This window comes from Anoplopoma fimbria, chromosome 20 (genome assembly GCF_027596085.1).
Source record: "Anoplopoma fimbria isolate UVic2021 breed Golden Eagle Sablefish chromosome 20, Afim_UVic_2022, whole genome shotgun sequence".
Taxonomy (NCBI): Eukaryota; Metazoa; Chordata; class Actinopteri; order Perciformes; family Anoplopomatidae; genus Anoplopoma; species Anoplopoma fimbria.
Window position 1 is genome coordinate 2,945,287 of NC_072468.1, and position 19,641 is coordinate 2,964,927.

The 19,641-nt window shown below is 38.6% G+C and overlaps 1 protein-coding gene across 1 annotated transcript in view; it reads left to right on the forward strand.

The window, feature by feature from the left end:
* The window catches only part of col14a1a (collagen, type XIV, alpha 1a), a 115,546-nt gene that overhangs the window by 16,983 nt on the left and 78,922 nt on the right, over positions 1-19,641 (forward strand). The window contains exons 6-10 of the mRNA XM_054621031.1: positions 16,186-16,341; positions 16,495-16,614; positions 16,886-17,050; positions 18,217-18,392; positions 19,306-19,443. Coding sequence (XP_054477006.1) covers positions 16,186-16,341; positions 16,495-16,614; positions 16,886-17,050; positions 18,217-18,392; positions 19,306-19,443 — 755 coding nt within the window. The remainder of the gene's footprint in view (positions 1-16,185; positions 16,342-16,494; positions 16,615-16,885; positions 17,051-18,216; positions 18,393-19,305; positions 19,444-19,641) is intronic.

Here is a 19,641-nt window from a genome sequence, read left to right on the forward strand (position 1 = left end):
CAAAGATATGCATCCGGTGTCTATCTGTGTCCAATTGGATCCAACTGTGAAGTGTTTCCCCCATGCAGAGTTTGTTTGCAACCGGTTAACAGCAGAATCCACCTTTTAAAGCAAAACCCAGGCAGACATCGGCCTGGTGGTCTACTTACCCACCAAGTGAGAGTAAAGATGCCAAAACCATCTACGCTTCAATGGTGAATCATTCACAGTGGAGCTTTCTGGAAACTCTTTAGCATACACTAAAGTCACAGGGAAGTGACTGTGACTCCTGATGTTAGGAGCATACACTAAAGTCACAGGGAAGTGACTGTGACTCCTGATGTTAGGTAATGAGTGACTCACATTGTTAACTTGTGTCTGTGAGGTTGCTTGTTAATTTGAGCTCTCCTCCCCCAAAACACCGTCTGGATTTTTATTTGTTTGTGACTGAAACCCAAATGTTCTTTCAGTTGGCTACATTCATGTTTTCACATTATTTTAACCTCTCCTGAAATGTGCAAATGTATCTACTGTTGTTTATATAACCGAAAATTCATAGAGGAATCTTTGAACTCTATAGTATAATTGGCGGAGTGCAACATAGTTTTGTCTGTGTGCTTGTGTGGATTAGAGAAAGATTAAGCCATCTTTTTTCTTGCAGACTTGGCATGAACCTTGCTGGTGGCTGAATTTGAGACACTGCAGCTGATGTGTGATTGTGACTGCTTTTGAAAGATTTAAAAGTCACTTCCTGTGACAATTTTGCTATTGCTTTCGAGCTGTAAGTGTACACATAGACAGAATCTCATTACTTGTTTTAAGGAGGCTTATTATTTAAGCACTTTTGCTTATGGTTGGCTCGTTTTTTTGTGTGCTGGGTGATCATTTATCATAGGGCAGTGAAAGCTATTCAGGAAGTGGTGATTATTGAATTTGGTGTGAAGAAGTCCATCCTCGAGTTAACTGTATACTATGTGTCATCATTTTCATGGACTATAACCCTTATATATTATTTGCACAATGTAATTTCCCTCTTGCTATATGTGCACTTCTTATTTGCTGATGGAGCAAGAGAGGGACACACAAGCACGCACACACACACACACACACATAAAGAGAGAGAGAGCATCACTGAGCAATTAACCAAGTTATAAAGCTTATTTATAGACACTTTGCACCCTTGAATTCATAATGAATTGTCTGTTGGGTGGAGATGAAAACGCATCAATAGTAAATCAAAGCATATTTTATATTGACTGCAATCTCTGGTAACACTTGCAATGTATTAACCTGCATAGCGTAGAGCTATGGAGAGATATTGGATTCACAATAAAGAATGTGTGATTATCATACATATATTCTGTATCTAGTGTTATAAAGGAGAAGATATAAGATGAGATAACGTTTGTTATATGAAGAATCTAACTACATATCACAAACTTTTCCTTTCTGAAAAAAACTGTACTATCACTATTCAAAAAGCCATCTATTCCAAAAAATGTCAAGAGCTGAACCACAATAAAAACCAAAACATTTTTTTTTATGAAGAAAGAGAATATGTGAGGGAAGATGGGAATTCCTATTGATTTGTTTTCAGCTCCTGCAGACTGATTTTGTGATATATCGAGGCAACTCATATCAGGTCATAAATAAACCAAACGTTTTGTGGTGACATTTTTAGACATTTTCTTTTGTTTTGATTTGTGCTCTCTCCAACAATAAAGAGCAATGTTGTGTGGGAGCAGAATTATAGCTGGCATTATTTTGGTCAAATTCAAAGCTGTGTCTCTTGACCAACACATCTGGTTACAAAACTGTGAGCTTGCATGGTGAACCTGCCTGCCATGCCTTCATTTACACAAAAGAAACTTACACTACCTTTGAGTCCAAGGATGAAAACCTGAACTTTATAAAAAACTAATGAACATAATTTAAACTTTAATGACTCTCTCTCTACACACACAGAGGTTTACATCTTTGATGCTCTTTTCTTCTTTGATTCTTGCTCTCCTCCTCCCCACTTCCTGTCAGACGGTAGATTAAAAACTGGATTTCCTTCAGTCTTCTGTTATCAGAGCCACTCACCATTCACTGCAGCAGAGGTGACCTTGATTGGTGTACTGCTTCGTACCTGTTGGGGATTATGATAATATCCTGCTGGCATTCAATAGAATTTGTGAATGTATTGTGTGTGTGTGTGTGTGTGTGTGTGTGTGTGTGTGTGTGTGTGTGTGTGTGTGTGTGTGTGTGTGTGTGTGTGTGTGTGTGTGTGTGTGTGTGTGTGTGTGTGTGTGTGTATAAGTGCCTGCATGCAGCTTTGTGTACTATGGTGATGATAATAATGTCTCACTGTTGAGACTGCTCTTTTATGTTGCACTGTAACATGGACTGCTTCTCTTTCTCTGCCTCTCTATCAGGCTGTGTGTGTGTATTTATGTTCTACAACGATAAGAAGGATGTCCCACAGGGCTCCAAAGAGTGTGTGTGTGTGTGTTGTGTTGTGTGTGTGTGTGTGTGTGTGTGTGTGTGTGTGTGTGTGTGTGTGTGTGTGTGTGTGTGTGTGTGTGTGTGTGTGTGTATTAGCAATGATATCCCAGACCATCACCGCTCTAGAGTAGTAATCAAATCGCTTTTATATCAGGGTGGGTTGTTTACAAAACCTTTCATTAACAGCTGGCTCAAAGTCTCATCTCCTCTCTGATGTGTGTACGTGGGTGTGTTTGTGTGTTACAGACATCAGACAAGTCAGTTGTCTTTTTGTGTGCACACTACCTTTTTATATGCATGGATCACACCTCAGGCCATTGTAGTGTTTTTTTTTACTTTCAAGCAATTTTATTATAATAACTAATGAGTTTGGATATATTGTGAATAATAACTGATGGGTCAAACTGTAATGATGTGAATGTTCCTGCACACACAGTTTTGAATATCAACTTGGCAAGTCAAGGTAAAAAAAAAAAATGCAGTAAGTTAAGTTCGTTGTCTTCGGCTACCGATATCAAATACATCCTGGCTAGAGTGCGTGCGCGCATGGGTGTTTGTGAGCATTTAATTATGTTGGTTTGAAGTTGCTCAGATGTATTTCAAAGTAAAGGGGAGACGGCCATTAGCTAAAGGAAGTGTCATGAAACCTCCTACGCTCTCTAGCCAGCCACTTTGGCTTCTAAAGATACTCTACAAATGACTTAACCGTATCTTACAGAGGGTTAGCACAGGCTCCTCTGAACTAAATACAGACTGTCCATTTCAGGAGTTTTTAAATTAATCAAATTTTCTGTCTGCTCTTGGGGTGTCATTGACTGAGTCTGGCTCTGAGCAAACAGAAAATCTTTAAAGGAATATTTTGCCTTGGTTTGTAGTTTGTAATCTGTCCATGTTTCCCATATTGATGTTCGGCATTTATGGGTCTACACCCTAAAAGTCGATGATTCGAATCATCGGTCAGGGACTCCGGGGTCCAATCTCAGTTTGGAGAGAGGACTGAAGTCATTTTTTGCCGCCTCTAAATCAATGAGTGATCTAAGCACCGGATTCAGCTGCTCACTGCTGAAAGATGTGCAGAGAATTTCATTTTCTCCTTGAATATCAGTTTCTGAGTTGAAATGTCTTTTTTCTGTCTTTTTGCTGTGTCATTGTCTGCAGAGAAAAGCAGCATAAATACCTAGGCATGTTACAATGATTTAAAAAGACTACTATGCAGGATAGGAATACATTTTATGGAAGACTGCAAACCAGATTAATCTTCAAAATTTCAGAGTCAGATTGAGCTTTAGTCATTCACTACTGTTTAATAAAGTGCTATATCATTGTGTCAAATCAGTGCTGTTATAACTTTGTGTACCCTTTGTTAATGAGAAACATCATAGAGTAACATAGTTACTGTGAAACATAATTGCTTTATCTTTATACTTAATTAACCAACCTCCAGTAATTACTATGAATAGAAACATGCTATGATTCTTTTTACAAGTTGAATAAACATAAATACATAAATGGAACTTTTTTCTTCAACTGTTTAAAAGGAAGAGACAAAACCAGCCGCAACAGTGATGCTAGTATTGTTTTCACTTTGTGAGGAGATCATGGCAAAATGTGGTCTTTAAAAAAATAACGATGTCCCTTGTAAAACTGTGTGTTTGATCATTCATAGGTCGATGATAGACTATTGTGTTGCTGTAGCTTCAAAGTCTTGGCTGTAGAAATACGGAACTTAGCCATGAAGTCTTATTGCTGTTACAGCCACCTCAGCCTTGATTAAAAAAAACAAAAAAACACAGTTCTGTTAGAAAAAATAATAAATAATAATGAATGAAAAAAAATACTTGCCAGCTGGAGTGCCAGTAAAGATTTTCATACATTACTTTTTTCTGTCAGTTCTGCCAACAAAAGAGTCTCTCTGGACTCAGTCCATTGTGTCAAAACATCAACATCTACTCTTTCCAGTTTAGACTTTATGCAGACAGAGCAAATACTGTGTAATGCTTTTACACATGGGGCCATTTGTCATCAGGATCCTTCTCTGTTTGTTTGATTCAGGGGTTCTATTTTGGACAAACGCCTAGAGAAACTTTTAAAAGCTTCTCTTGCAGCAACAGTTCTCACATTTGTCATCTTTGGTATTTATGCATAATTATAATATACATAGCTGCACGGTGGTGTAGTGGTTAGCACTGTCGCCTCACAGCAAGAGGGGCCCGGGTTCAATTCCCGGGCCAGACAACCTTCTGTGTGGAGTTTGCATGTTCTCCCCGTGTCAGCGTGGGTTCTCTCCGGGTTCTCCGGCTTCCTCCCACAGTCCAAAGACATGCAGGTTAGGTTAATTGATGACTCTGAAATTGCCCGTAGGTGTGAATGTGAGTGTGAGTGGTTGTCTGTCTCTATATGTCAGCCCTGTGATAGGCTGGCGACCTGTCCAGGGTGAACCCTGCCTTCGCCCATTGACAGCTGAGATCGGCTCCAGCACCCCCGCGACCCTTAACTGGATAAGCGGTTATAATATACATCTCCTGGATGGATTTCCAATTTATTTTGTATAGATACCTACGGTGCAGTCAGATGACTGTTTCTCTAGAGTTCACTATTGTGGTTTTGAGTGAAATCTCTCGACAACCCACTGATTGTTTACTGGACTGCAGTTTTGAAGCCTTGAGTTTGGCATTTTGGGTTTTGACCTTCGCCATCTTGGCTTTTTGCAACAAGAAATGATATAATAGAGCAGAGCTAAATTTACAAACAAACACTGAACGAGACATTTTTTGCCAACCAAAAGAGTTAGAATTAACTTTATTGCATTGAAAACACATTGTGAAAGGCTTCTTAGACAAAAACACGGAAAACCCTCAGACCAGACAATACCTTGGTAGCAAGGTAGCCACGTCCTAAAGCAGACCTTACCATACTCTATTTTCCTCGAAATCGGAACATGATTTACTAAATGCACATCATGCTAGTGAATTGCATTTAGTAGGGTAATTATGTAATGGACTTATATCAATTTAGAGTCACCCCCTGCTGGCTATTATGAATTATGCAAGTTTATGACACTTCCATGGTAAACATTAGCATGTTAGCATTTTCATTATGAGTATCGAAGGCAACAATAAACAACATAATTTGTCATTTTGGGTGTAGGCCTTGTTGTATGTTGCATGTGATCATTTGGCCTACAATACTATATATTTTAAAACAATAGATTTTATTCCATTATCGACTGTTAGCCAATTGCTGCTGTTTTTAATCCGTGTTTCTGCCAAAATAAAGTCAGTAAGGAATTTTGCAGCCAATAACAATAAATATCTTTGTTTTGCTTAGAACAAGATCAAATCCCCTGTGCAAGACAGTCATTTGTTTTCATTAGAAATTAGCCCTAAAAATTTGGACAGCCGCGTGATATTAGATCAGAGGATATGTGTATGTGTGTGTGTGTGTGTGTGTGTGTGTGTGTGTGTGTGTGTGTGTGTGTGTGTGTGTGTGTGTGTGTGTGTGTGTGTGTGTGTACTGAAGGTGCGTCCATGACTGTAGTTGTTACAAATGTGGGTCAGTAGCCTCCAGTAGTAAAAGAGATGATTGTCGCCCTGCAGACCATAAAGATCTAAGATAAGATATAGCCCACTGTAACTGAGCACTAGTTTCTCAAAGCTTCAAGCAGCAAATTCCTGTTTTCTCACTACTGACAGTAAGTTGTTACCTGGCCAAAATACCCAGATATTTTCAAATAAACTATATTGCAAAATACTTCAACAACTGCCCTCTGTTTTAATATGTAATTTCCTTTATTGTATTTGCCATTACTTGAATTAAAGTTACTTAACTAGATCAACTCTGGTATCGATACCAATCCTCTCATTTACTGGTTCATAAAGCAATCACAGCACCAGTCCAACACAAACAAGTGGAAATCATTGAGCCATAAAGGGCAAAAGCTTTTTCTTTCCCCCAATCTACGGTGCCTTTTCCAATACACATTACCTCATAGGATGTGAGCCGAGTGTTGCCTCGTTCACTATTTGACTGAAGCTTTAAACCACACAGACATCACACGGTTTCAACCCAAGGGACAGAAGTATTTAAAGTTGAACTGGAGGCCAATGAGATTCTGTTGACATTCACCACTCTGATAGTGGAAGAGACGGAATGAGTCCTCTAGTATCCATCACATCTGCAGAGGGTAACAAAAACACACCTGGAGAGCCATGGTTTCTATATTTATAGCCAACCTTAATTCCTAACATTATCATTTATTTCATTGTTGGCACTCTCTAGATAGGTGTGTGTATGTGTGTGTTCCTTCTTTTTAACGTTCGTGTAGTTTGCATCTCTCCATCTCTTTGTGCATTTGTGTTTCCATATCTGTATGTGTGTGTTGCTTTATTTACTGCCCGATTGGTTTCCAGAATTAAGTTATAGTCCTCTGTCATTGTGCTTTTCGTCCTACATTTGATTTGATTTCTAGCCTCCCATTTCATTTACTGTAATGCTCAGTGGCTACACAGGATGTCAAAGGTTTGTGGCCAGAAAGATGTGTCACTAGGCTGACAAATAGCCAGAGAGGAGGCCAAAACCGATACCAGAAATGAAAGGAGACAAATACAGTGAACACATGCAGCACGTTGAAGAATGTGCAGGCTTCAAACTAACTGGCAAAGAAGGCTATCAGTTCCTTTTGAAAGCCTCTTAACATTACATCACTTCTTTCCATTTGAGAGCAAAAAGAGCCAGATATGTGTGTCATGGCTAAAAAGCATGAAAGGTGCCAAGAAATTGAAAATTGATGTCGTAAATGTGATTCACAAATTATGTGAAAATGCACAGTTTCAATATGAGCTGATGTGTAGTGTGAAGGGCAAAGTAAGGAGAGTGTTAAAGAGAAAGTAGTTATAGAGAAATATAAAAAAAAATACAAAATTGAAAGTGAGCCGACAAAGAATTAACTCTGGTAAACGTCCTCCAGAGATTCACATTTTGTCTTCATTTGTCTTGTCTTGCTTAATACTTTTGCTATCATTGCAAGTTGTGTTTTGCATTTTGTTTTGGACATTTGCCAGCTGCTGAATTATTCCTGTTGAGAGGAGCTAAAGAAATATCATCCTCCCACACGATGGCTGTGCATTCAGAGACTTGGTCGTAGATCAGCCATTGCTCATTTGGACGTGCGTATGTGTGTGGTCTCTGTGCTAGCCAGACTTCTGTCCTTGTCCTCGATTAAGTGAGGGGGTTCATGGCTGAGTTGAGCTAATTGTAGGACAGTGGTTAACAAGTGCATCTCGTTGTGGATGTGCTAATGACATTACGGTCATTAGTGGCAAGGACTCCTGAAGTGCAGAGGTCAATAGAATAATTAGGGTCCACTTCTTCCCTGATTTTCTCCAGCTAAGGCTTCTCTTCTCTCCCTCTTCATGGTCACAAATAGAAGTTATATCACACTGTGGCTGAGGTACGAGCAACGCCGCTTTGGTTTTACCAGGTTTTCTGCAGAAATAAGTCCACTGCGCATGTAGTTGAACCACGAGTGAGCCAAATTGAAAACAATGTGTTTTTATTAAGGAGGAAAAAAAACCTTTGCATGCAACACTACATTTTTACATTATTTTAACTTTCACAACACCTACAATAACTACATTGGGATAAGGCTTTTATTGGACTGCTTGAAGAAATGCAATAAGTAGCTTGACATGTGTTATGTTTCATTAGAAGTGACACATTTAGAAATAAAATATACCTTGAATGCCTTTTCATAATTTATCAATGTTCCCTCCTATGCTGCTTACTATCTGTACTTGAGTTTTTAGCTCTGCACAACCTTCTGCTCTATATGACACATGTATTGCTCTTTACCTCCTCTTCTCTACACCATTTAGCCCTCTTCCTTCACACAATCTTTATACCCTTTAACACTATTTCTATCTGTCCACTTTATTTTACTGCCTGACCTTTCTTGTCCTCTAAGCTCTCTTTCCTAGCTTGTCAATCCTGTCCTCTTCTCTTCCTCTTCTCTTCCCACTCTTGTGATCCCAATGTTTTACTCTTTGTGCTTGACAAAGCACATCATTCATTGAACTATTGTTTTTTGCCCTTTTTGGAGAAAGGCTCATTCATTATTCAGAATTGTGATTTAAACAATGACATTATATCATTTGTGGAATATGGTCAAATCTCTGTTTTGTATACATTTCCGTGATTTTTCAGTAGCTCATAATATGTAGTTTAGCTGCGGCAAATCCGCCTTGCACAGAACAGTTTTCTGACTGCCACAGAAGTGCTTATAGTTACCGTACCTTATTTCAGTTGATGATTATATGCATTTGTCTAATAAAGAGTCACTTGTGCTTGACTAAGACAAACTACGAAATAGAAAAAGGGTTTGCCAGGCAAACTGCCCCTCCTGCAGAATTAATAAGTAAGCCAGTATTGTATTGAATAGTGACACAAAAAAGCCTAGTTTGAGAGACACACAAGTCTCTAAAGTTTTTACGATGTGTGCATGGAGCTAAAAAATAACCAGACATGATAAGAGGGACTCAAATTTCGAAATAGAAAAACCTACACAGTTCAACAAGTGTGTGTGTCAGACAAACAGATTAGAGGAAGACAAACAGAAAGAAAAAAAAAAAAGCAAGGCAAGGAATGCAGAGACAGGTAGAGATGGAGCAACAGACTCTGAGGTAGAGTCTAGGCCATGTTTTGCTTTCAGCATACACCTAGAGTTTGTTCTGTCAGAACGTCTGTGTATTCAGTGAAGTGGAACAGAACAAGACAGTGGATTAAAGATCAGGAGGCCAAGCAAGGAAAGGTCTCTGGTGGAACGACACAAACCTGCCTAAAAACAGCTGTCGGATTACACCTTAAAACCCACTGGATTACACTACACACACACACACACACACACACACTCTCTCTAACAAACTAACACACACACTCACATAAGCCCGCAGGACTCACAGATGAATATGAATGTTTGCGGCTGGCTGAGTTGATCTAAGGGCCACTGAGCAAATGACAGGTGTATCAATCAGCTGCCTGTCTCTTGATTGAATAAACAAGCCAATAAAACAAAGAAAATCTTGTTTCAGAAGCTCTTGTGTGCCACCAGGGTTTATTGTCAGGAACAACCTGCTTTAGGCTAAAACAGCTCTCTGGCTTCATGCTCAGGTTGTGGTGACACTGAGATGGTCGCTAATACAATTTTTTTACTTCTGCAGTTGACAATATACATTAGTCAAATATTTGTTTTATTTGGTGTATTGATTGTTGCCAATGTCACAGTTTTCTAGATATTGACAAAAACAATCCTTTCATCTTGAGGTTCACTTAGTAGCTGTTCTGGAAGATACCTTAATATCACATGAATCGGAATAGTAGTAGGGGTTTAAGTAGGACTTTTCGTTCATATCATATGATCTCCATCAGCAATGATGTGTAACAAGTTAACTGTAATCATCCAAACGTAATGTCATGAAGGCATGTGGTAATGCTCTTTCTTAGAAGGCAACCCTGACATATTGGGAAAATTATGAAGATAGAAAATACAGGTGTGTATAGTCTTACTAAAAAGACTGGTAGCAAGGGTTAAGATATAGTTTTTATGATGTCTTCAGACAACTATACATTAATGAGAATAAATTCTGTACCATTTTGCCGTGACCATCACAGCCTAATGAAATTTTCAAACCACAGGAGGCAAAATATTTGTTAAAGGCGAAATGTGTGTCCAAATACCATTTTAAATTATACGTCGACATTCTGCAGAGATGTCCTGGCCTACACATCATATTCTACAGACTTGAGAAATCGCACCATAATCATCGTTATATGTTTTTCAGTGAGAATGAGAATGATTATGTAAAAAATATAATTTCCTAATCATATAGCAATTGCAATATGTCCAAATAATGACCATTAGATATTTTTTCAAAATCATTCAACCTTATTCTTTGGCACATGTTGTTAAACAGGCGGAGTAAATTATGATATGTAAAACTGTCCATCAAGTTTTTCACTTCATTGTGCTTGTCTCTCTAAATTCTAGAAACATTTCATCTCAGTTTGGCAGAACACTTAGAAAGCACACCTACACATGAGCAGATGAGGTGGAAAGGACCAGACTGTACAAACAGGATATTGGTTGTATTGAAACATTAGGTTCTATATGATAAACAGCAGGCAGGAGAAATAGATCATATTACTATTCATCATGAAGTGATATATTGAGAAAACATTTTACAGTGGTGACCATAAAAAAGGCAGTTCGCCCACTGTTTAATATTCCATTTCATCATTTCACTGAAGTGTATTTTGATACAGAGTGGATTAATACATCAAAATCAAACATATCACCTTGTGTTAAACTATTTGGGAATAAATGTCCAATTATTTTGTAATATATTACCCTGATCTCGGAGGTGAAGTGCTCTAATAAAAGCAGGCTCACGCTGGAATCAAACATTTGCAAAGAGAATAAGGGAGTTGTTCTCACTAATGTGGGGACTCACGCTGCTACTATCCATCTATCTGTTCTCAATGTTAATTCCAGACATTGAAACACAATCACAGTGGCAGAGGAAATAAAACTTAACTAGAGAGAGATTGAAATGACAGCACACTCTGTCTGATCCCTGGCTAAATAGAGGTCAGCAATGAATCAAGGCCGGCTGGGAAGAAATACTGTTAATGAGAACAGAGAGAGTGTATGTTTGAATATTTGTTGGGTTAGTCTCTGTTTTTATTTTTCTGTGTATTGTACAGACATTAATCTCCCGTTTTCTCAATAACATGTTGCCTATATGTGTGTTTAAACCTCTGTGTGCTTTGTTTGACTGATGCTTTTAGTCCAGATCATCTCACTCTTGTAGTTTCCAGTTCTGTTCCCTTTCTTTGTCGCTGCATGTCTGTCTTTACTCTGCTAGAAGTTGCATCCAGCCAACAGTGTCTCCCATTGTTGCACTCACATTTTTAATACTCATTTTTACACTCCCACACAAGTTAATTCAATTGTCTGAGAGCCACGTACTTCTTTCCCACAGCACTGCAGACTGCACTGTGGGCTGGGTTGTAAAATGTGGTCGCTTACTCTCTCATGAACACAAGGTGGACCGTCTGTCTAATCACGTGCTCGCATGCCAGTTATGGTGGGCGCCTGTCCATTTGTGTAATCAAATATAAATAGGTTCGGTGATGGCAGAGCCTTTTCTAATCACGTGCTTTTATGCAAATAAGGTTCAGATGAAGTTCAGGCAACCTCATGGTCCAGAATCAGAGAGTATAGAGACACAGACGCAAATCTGCAAATTCAGCTTCATGACATCAAATGTTTGAGACTACAGTACTGGTCCACCACAGGATTGGTTGTTGTTGTACCTTCTCTGTGTAAACCATTAAAATTACAATCATTTCAGCACTATTTATATCAACTGTCCTTTACTGTTTACATGCAATGAAGTTAATTGTGTTTGAGGTTCCTAATAAGCCTTACTTTCAGAGGATATTAAGACATGTTACAGTAAAAAAAAGCAGTAAAAATTAGCATTGGCTCAATTAAACTTGGCTGCGTCAGTTTTGGGGTCCTGGTGTTGTGCATGCTGGCTCACTGTCACATTGCCAAGGCCTACTGGGACACTTAAACAGAACACAGCCATCCTTTTGGACACAGACTTATTTGCTGAGTTACATGCTCAAGCTCATGCGAGTGCTGTTTTCTTGCTTAATTCTTTAACAATGTTTAAGTTAAGCCAGAGAAAGTGTACTTTCGAACATTAACACTTTGTTTAGTTTAATATCCATGGAGAAAACTTCTGTAACATGCAAGTTTGAATACTTGGTTCCTGTCTTTGAGACCAAGACATCATTTTGGTTGACTGAAATGTGGGTTTCAGCTCCAATAGCTGCCTGAGGTGTAATATGCTCTCCAGCAGAGAGAGGAAAACTAGCGAAACTCTGCCGCTGTAGTATAATGCAATTCATTCTGCAATCCATTACGTTAGAAACCGTCAGGGGGCCATGGAACTGAAACAGTTTGTTAAACACAATACATATACAGAAGTTGGCAAATTACTCATTACAGGCATGTCATCCCATGACTTCTGCTATGAGCAAATAAGTTTAAGTGTTGGAAAGTGTGACCATTATTTTTTCCTTTATCATGGCAACAAATCTGACCAAAACTGTGATGTCTCTACCATCTCACCAGGCCTGTTAAAAAGAAGGACTGAAAATGGGTCAACACTTGATAGGATTTCCCATTTGGTCCGCATATGAATATAAACACACAGACACACATGTATATAGTAGTGACTGACATGTCTTGTGCTGCTCTTCCATGGCAGTTTGTTTTAGTTAATGTAGTGTTTAAGAAAAAAAACAGTGCCAAACCCAGCCGGTCTCTTGTTAGTTAGCCACAGAGATGGACAAAGTGAGATAGTGGACTGGAGACACGCAGAGGAGAACAGGAGTAACCATAGACCTGGACAAAGGAAGGACTTGGAACCATAGAAACTGATATATCTGCGGTATTTCATCAAACCCAAATACAGCGTTTTGTTCTCTCCATACTTTTTTTCTTCATGCTTCATTTCCCTTCCTTCTATTTCACACTTTCTTTCTGCCTCATCTGTGCACAGACACACTGTTCCCCACTGTTCCCCCGTAACTGAACTTTGACCCACAGCAAAGGCGTTAGGCAAGAAGAGAAAGGGGGGGAGAGGGTGGCGATGATGAGGAGAAGAAGAAAAGCAGATGGGCCTTAGAGGGAGCAGGGGGACCTTTGACAAGCCTGCTATTGTGTGGCACTCAGACAGAGAGCTGAGAAGATGAATTCAATAGCAGCTATAGTGCTAAGATATTGGAACCAGTCTCACTAACAACCATTGTTGGTAGGGAAAATCCATTGTCTCCTTTAACTGTATTCTTAGTGTCTATGTGTCTGTTTTACAGATATCTGCAGCATAATTGCTGAATTAATTCTGACGTGATAATTGATTCTTTTTCAGAATACTGAGGAAATTTCAGTCAAAGAATTAACAATTGATTACCAAATTATATTCAAAAACGTTATGCAGTTACAGGACAATGTAAACCTTATAAGGAAATCTGTTAACAAAATATAAAATGACTTAAAAAAAACTGCATTACATAAACGGTTGCTTGAAATAAAGGACTTCACGGTTTACTAAGTCCTGCCAAAATATATGAGAGTTTCTAGCATTTTGCAGAGCCTTCCATCTATCTGTCCTGTCATGTGACTGATGAAAACTGTACATAATGTAATCCACACACTGAATGAAATCACAGTAAAACTATGACTCAATGTTTCATATTTACTGAGATGGATTATCTACCTTTGGCAATAATGGAAGTTGTTTCTTAAACTATACAAGAATGAATGGCAGAAAAAGGATTCCCTAAAGAAACAATGACCTTTGTTATCCAACTAAATTGAGTGTTTACAGACATCAGCAGGGATAATGTGAAGGATAGGGGCAACCTTGATTATTGGTTCATATGTAAAACTCCAGTGTTATGCCTAGTTGAAGGTCATTCTTACCACTCTGCCAACAATAGAATAGACGATGACCAGCAAGCTGTAATTAGCTGTAATTACGACCCTCTAATCCTCTGTTTACAAAGTCCTTCATCTCTCTTGATGGCTTTTCACATTGCACAGTAACCAACTTTATGACTCTGTCTTTCTTAACCATTAAGTTCCTCGTCTCTCTATTTACCCACAGTTTCAACAGCAGTTTCTATAGATACAAACAACCCCTGAATGTCTCTCACTTTTAAAGAAGCCTTCCTGGTGTCAGATTCCTTCTCTCTATTCTTTAACCTTAGAGTTTCTTTAAAGACCATGCTTGTTTTTTTGTAAGGAGGGAAACTACAAAGAATCATCTTTTCACTCTTTGGCCTCTCAGCTTTTTGCCATTTTGCTGAAACTCTCAAACCAAGCGACAATTTCTCTTCCCTTTAAATCAATAGTTGAATAATTTAAAATTATTTTTTTTTGTCCAGTGTAGGCCACTGTAATAGGCATCATATACTGTAGATTTTTTGTGAGAGTGCTACTTCATCTTTAAAAAATGCGGGACATTTTGGCAAAATAAACGCCTATGACCAATATGCACCTATACTCTGAAGGATGTATTCATAACCTTCCTGCTTCTTCCAAAACATTACCCAAGGACTATTTTATAATAACACCTCCATCTTTTATGCTATACATTTGCAAATCAAAGACTGTCACCAGCTATCTCTTGACCTTGCTGTCTTCTCTTCTCTATTCCTTCTGCCGTCTGTAGCAGATGGATGGTTCAAACAGTCACACAGACACAGACAGCAGACAGAAGGCTCTGTCTGGAAAATCACTTCTTGAACCAAATTCCTGCGTGGTTTATCGTTACACAACGTGTCTTTTATAAATTTCAATCTATAAATAGTGTTGGCCTGACATGATTGCACAAGTGGTACAGTAAATGTTTCATATATAAAATTAAAAAAAGATTGCTTGCAAAAATACACAAAGTCTGAGCTCTTTTCATGTTCCATTTAATGTGTTGCTGTTCAATTCACAGTCATTCATGCTATTGTGGATTTCTGAAAAATACCCATAAGACTGGGGAGGAAATTCTTCCTACTAAAAAGATACTTCACTTATCTTTTTTTTTTTTTATTTTACAGTTGATAGTTGACAGTGTACAGAGAGGGGACACAAGGGAAAGAAGGTCTTGGGACTCACCCGGGGCATTGCAATTACCCAGTATGCACCTGAGCCCCAAAACTAACATCTGTTGTCAGAGTATAGTGAGAAATTGACGTTTGGATTTATTTTGGTGAATATTATCCAGCAGCAGTTGAACATCTACATTTACCACTACCACATCTACCACTCAGATGGTATGTCTCCTTTCTGTAATCTTTGTCATAATAATTTTTAAACTTAAGTAATAATTCTTATTTCTTGTATTCAGTACTCTCTTTTATCCCCGTTCTTTGTTAATACACAAAAGTCCAACCTGATCAGCACGTTCTGGGAATTCACTGTTGCTTTTGTAGGCAGATACTGTGAGGGATTTATTTTTCAACTTGAAGTTGGTGTATATTCATGTTTATGATATCACACAGGGCAGGATGACAAGATATGCAGTTATGGAATAATGATAAATGAACTAATGAATATATGCGTGTGTGTGAGTGCGCACCTCATTCCACAACATTGACTCATATCTATCCTCACTATTACTTTCAGGTGGAAGGTTTCAGATGTGGATTTCCAAATGGTCTTTCAAATTAAATATAAGTTAATATCCACCAGTGTGTTTAGTGATTAACTCCAAAAAGAGGAGGTTAGAAGAGAATACTTGGGAAAAACACCACAGATTTCAAAGGAGTCTCACAAGATGGTGGTTGGTGTCTGCATATGTGTCTATATGCTAAGGATACATTTTACATGATTTTTTATTTTCACAGCTCTGATTCTGGCAATTTGGTTTACAGTATGTGTTTTATCAATAAAGACAATCTGAAACCGGCACACTTTACGTGTGCATTTATTCTGAGTTTTGTCTCAGAAATCTGCAGAACTAAAGTAAAATAATTATGTTTTCACTGAAGTTTTTTTTCATTTACCCATGAATAAGTCCTTTATGGATTGTTTGTCCCAAGTTGTGCAAGGTAAATTTAAAATTCATGTCATTGTGTCTTTTCTCCTTCTTGTAGTTGATCAGTTTGTTTGCCACACTGAGGCCATTGCAGACATCGTGATCCTGGTGGACGGCTCCTGGAGTATTGGTCGGCTTAACTTCCGGCTGGTCCGCATGTTCTTGGAAAATCTGGTCGACGCCTTTGATGTTGGCATTGATAAGACAAGGATAGGTGGGTCCCTTTTTCACGATATCTCATCATATTTGTAAATTTTTGTTAAATCTGTTTGCACATCAGCTCTTTTGGTGTCTCACTAAATATGAAAGGTTGTAATATAAGTTATACATTCTGTATGTGTGTGTGTTTATGTGTGTGTGATTGTAGGTCTGGCTCAGTACAGTGGGGATCCCAGGATAGAATGGCATCTAAACGCTTTCTCCTCGAAAGATGCCGTCATTGACGCTGTTAAGAACCTGCCATACAAAGGAGGAAATACTCTCACAGGTGCTGGCTTTTACTGATTCTGCCAGTTTGTTTTTATGTATATACAGGATTAGTTTGTTAAGAACCTTCAAGCCAGTGTTTTTCTATTTCTCTTTCTTATTTTGTCTTTGCTCTTAACACATACTTACTCTTTGTTCTCATCTTGCTCCTACTGTACCCCTCTTTTTCCCTCTCTTAAATGGCTTTTTCCCTTTTGTCCAACTTTCTCCTTCCATCCACCCTGGTCCCTCTCCCACTGTCTTCCTCCTCCATCCCTCTTGTCTCTTTCCAGGCCTTGCATTGGAATATATCTTGGAGAACTGCTTCAAGCCGGAGTCTGGCTCACGGGTGGGTGTACCTAAGATTGGGATCCTCATCACAGACGGGAAGTCCCAGGACGATGTCATACCTCCTGCAGAGAGTCTGCGAAATGCTGGGGTGGAGTTGTTTGCTATTGGTGAGGGAGGACACAAACACACACACCTGCAAAAGACAATATGTCATCAAAAGTAACATGTGCAGCAATGAGTTAAAAATCACTTCCTTTTTTATTTTTACTTTACTCTGCTGCTGTGCTATAGTTATTATTATTCATAGAATAGTTATCAAGGCGGGCAGTCACACTTTTTTAACAATAAAACAAAAATATAAAACATAAAGACATTAAGCACCCATCACCATTACACAAAATAACAGAAAGAAAAGGGGAAAACATTTTGTGAAATGATAAAGAAAACACACATGGTGGTTGACAGCCAGAATATCAGTCAGTTTGCAGGCTGAGACAGAGTTTGCACTGTGTAAAGATGCAACATAGCAGCATAGCTCGTGAGCTATACAGTCAAGCAATGTGAAAAATAGATTCCACATCCTCAGTAAATTGTTGTGTGACTCCCGTTGCAAAATTAATCTGCTCCATTTTTATCAAAATAAAGCATTTTATGGAGCCACCTCCTGAAACATGGGGACGATGGAAACTTCCAGTTTAGTAAAACTTTAACTTTATAACTTTTTGGCTGCAACCATGCCTACCTTGAGAGCCTGCTTTTGATCAGAGGGAAGGGCCCTTGTCCTGTCAGAACTACCAAATATTGTCAAATTACAGTCTGGCTCAGTTTTTATTTCATAGTTTGGAAAACCAATTAAATATGTCAGCCCGACAATTACCCAGTACTGGACAGTGCCAGAGTGTGATAGTGATCGTTGGGCAGTAAAACATTGATGATTCATGGGAGAAATTGTTTCAAATTTCTTACTAAGTTTAATTTTAGAGTAACGAAGCCTGTGTAAAACATTGAATTGAATAAATCTATATGTAGAATTAATAGAACAGCTCTGTATACTGGACAGGCCCTCTTCCCACAGTTATATGTGACTAGAACACCCAACCCTTTTGTCCAGGGAACCCTGGGATGACTGGCATTTACTGGTAACATGAAAACAGTAATGAAGCAGGAGATCAGAAGTTTGGCAGTGAAAGATGTAAATCGTAAAAAAACATGACTCTGGTTTGATTGAGAATTCTAGGTTACACTCCCGTATGAAATACCTAATGTGTCATGCTATTAATACTGGTGTTGTCTTTAAATTTGAATGGGTACAATTGTATGTTTTCTTTCCCAGGTGTTAAGAATGCTGATGAGAATGAGCTGCTCTCCATTGCCTCAGAGCCGGACAACACACATGTCTACAACGTGGCCGACTTCAACATCATGAGTTCCATTGTAGAGGGTTTGACCAAGACTGTGTGTGAACAAGTGGAGCAGCAAGAAAAAGATATCAAACAAAGTAAGGGCCTGGTTATACTAGAAACTAAGTGGTTCGTATGACGCTTTGTTGGACCACTTAGTTGTTCCACACTGTAAGGCGGAGGGAAACGCCAGCTGTCATAGAGATGGCTTGGACAGAATATTGTTTAATTGGGGGGGGATTTTACACACTTTCAGACTGTCACTCATGGTTTTTCACAAGAAAAAGTGGGAAAAAAATAGTTGTGGCAGTTATAGAAGTTTAGTACAGATAGAATAATAGAAGTAAGCCTATGCAAGCGAGAGATAGCACTTGCACCTCTTCTGATTTTAAAAGGAAAATTAAGGTAAGGTAGGATTTTAGTTAACTTTTAACTTTTTCAAAGTGTGATCACTTTGCCTCTTCAAAATGCATCCTTGCATGACTGGATTATAAAATGTCACATTTAAATGGCAGGCCCAATGGCAGCTGTAGCCGTTGAGTGGGTTTTATTTGGAGGTGTGAATAAAGTCCTGGATATTAAGATGGAGCTTCACTGGCCTGAGATTATGGTATTTAATGCAACGTTTTTCCTTAGGAGAAGAGTGTGTCATATAACTCATGAGGTCATGTATTCACAGCCAAATTTCTTAGAAAAAAATGTCATGATTATAGGACATATCCTCCTTTTTCTCTATGCTGCTCCTCCCACTCACTCTTTCCTCCCAATATGTTTTCTTTGCTATGGAAATAGAGATACAGGATGGAAAAACAAGAGGATGTCTTTAAAGTGACACCATAAATCCAGTGTAATGTGTTTTTATTATATGTCCCTATATCCTTTACTCTGATCTTCAATGCATGTGAGCTTTTCTACCTAAAAGTACCACACTGGGAGTCATTTTTTGTAACCTGATGCAATCAGTTTTTTTTTTTATCCTTCTGTTCTTCTCCCGTTTTATTTCTTTAGAACAGACACCAGAGAAGACAGGAGCACCGCTTGATCTGGTGACATCAGAAGTCACGGCCCGCAGCTTTAGGGTTTCATGGAGCCACGCCCCCGGAAATGTAGAGAAATACAGAGTGCTTTATTATCCTGATAGTGGAGGAGAACCACAGGAGGTAAACACTATTTTTCTAAACTAAGAACACAAGCACATTTACTGTACTTAACGTATTCATTTTTAAATTTATTTAGGACAAGCTGAGGAAGTAAACAACCGCTTAAATGTATTACAACATAAAATTATGAAAAGTCCATGTCATTACAAGCACACATTGTAGTTCATTGCTATCTGAAAGCTATATATGCATAGACAA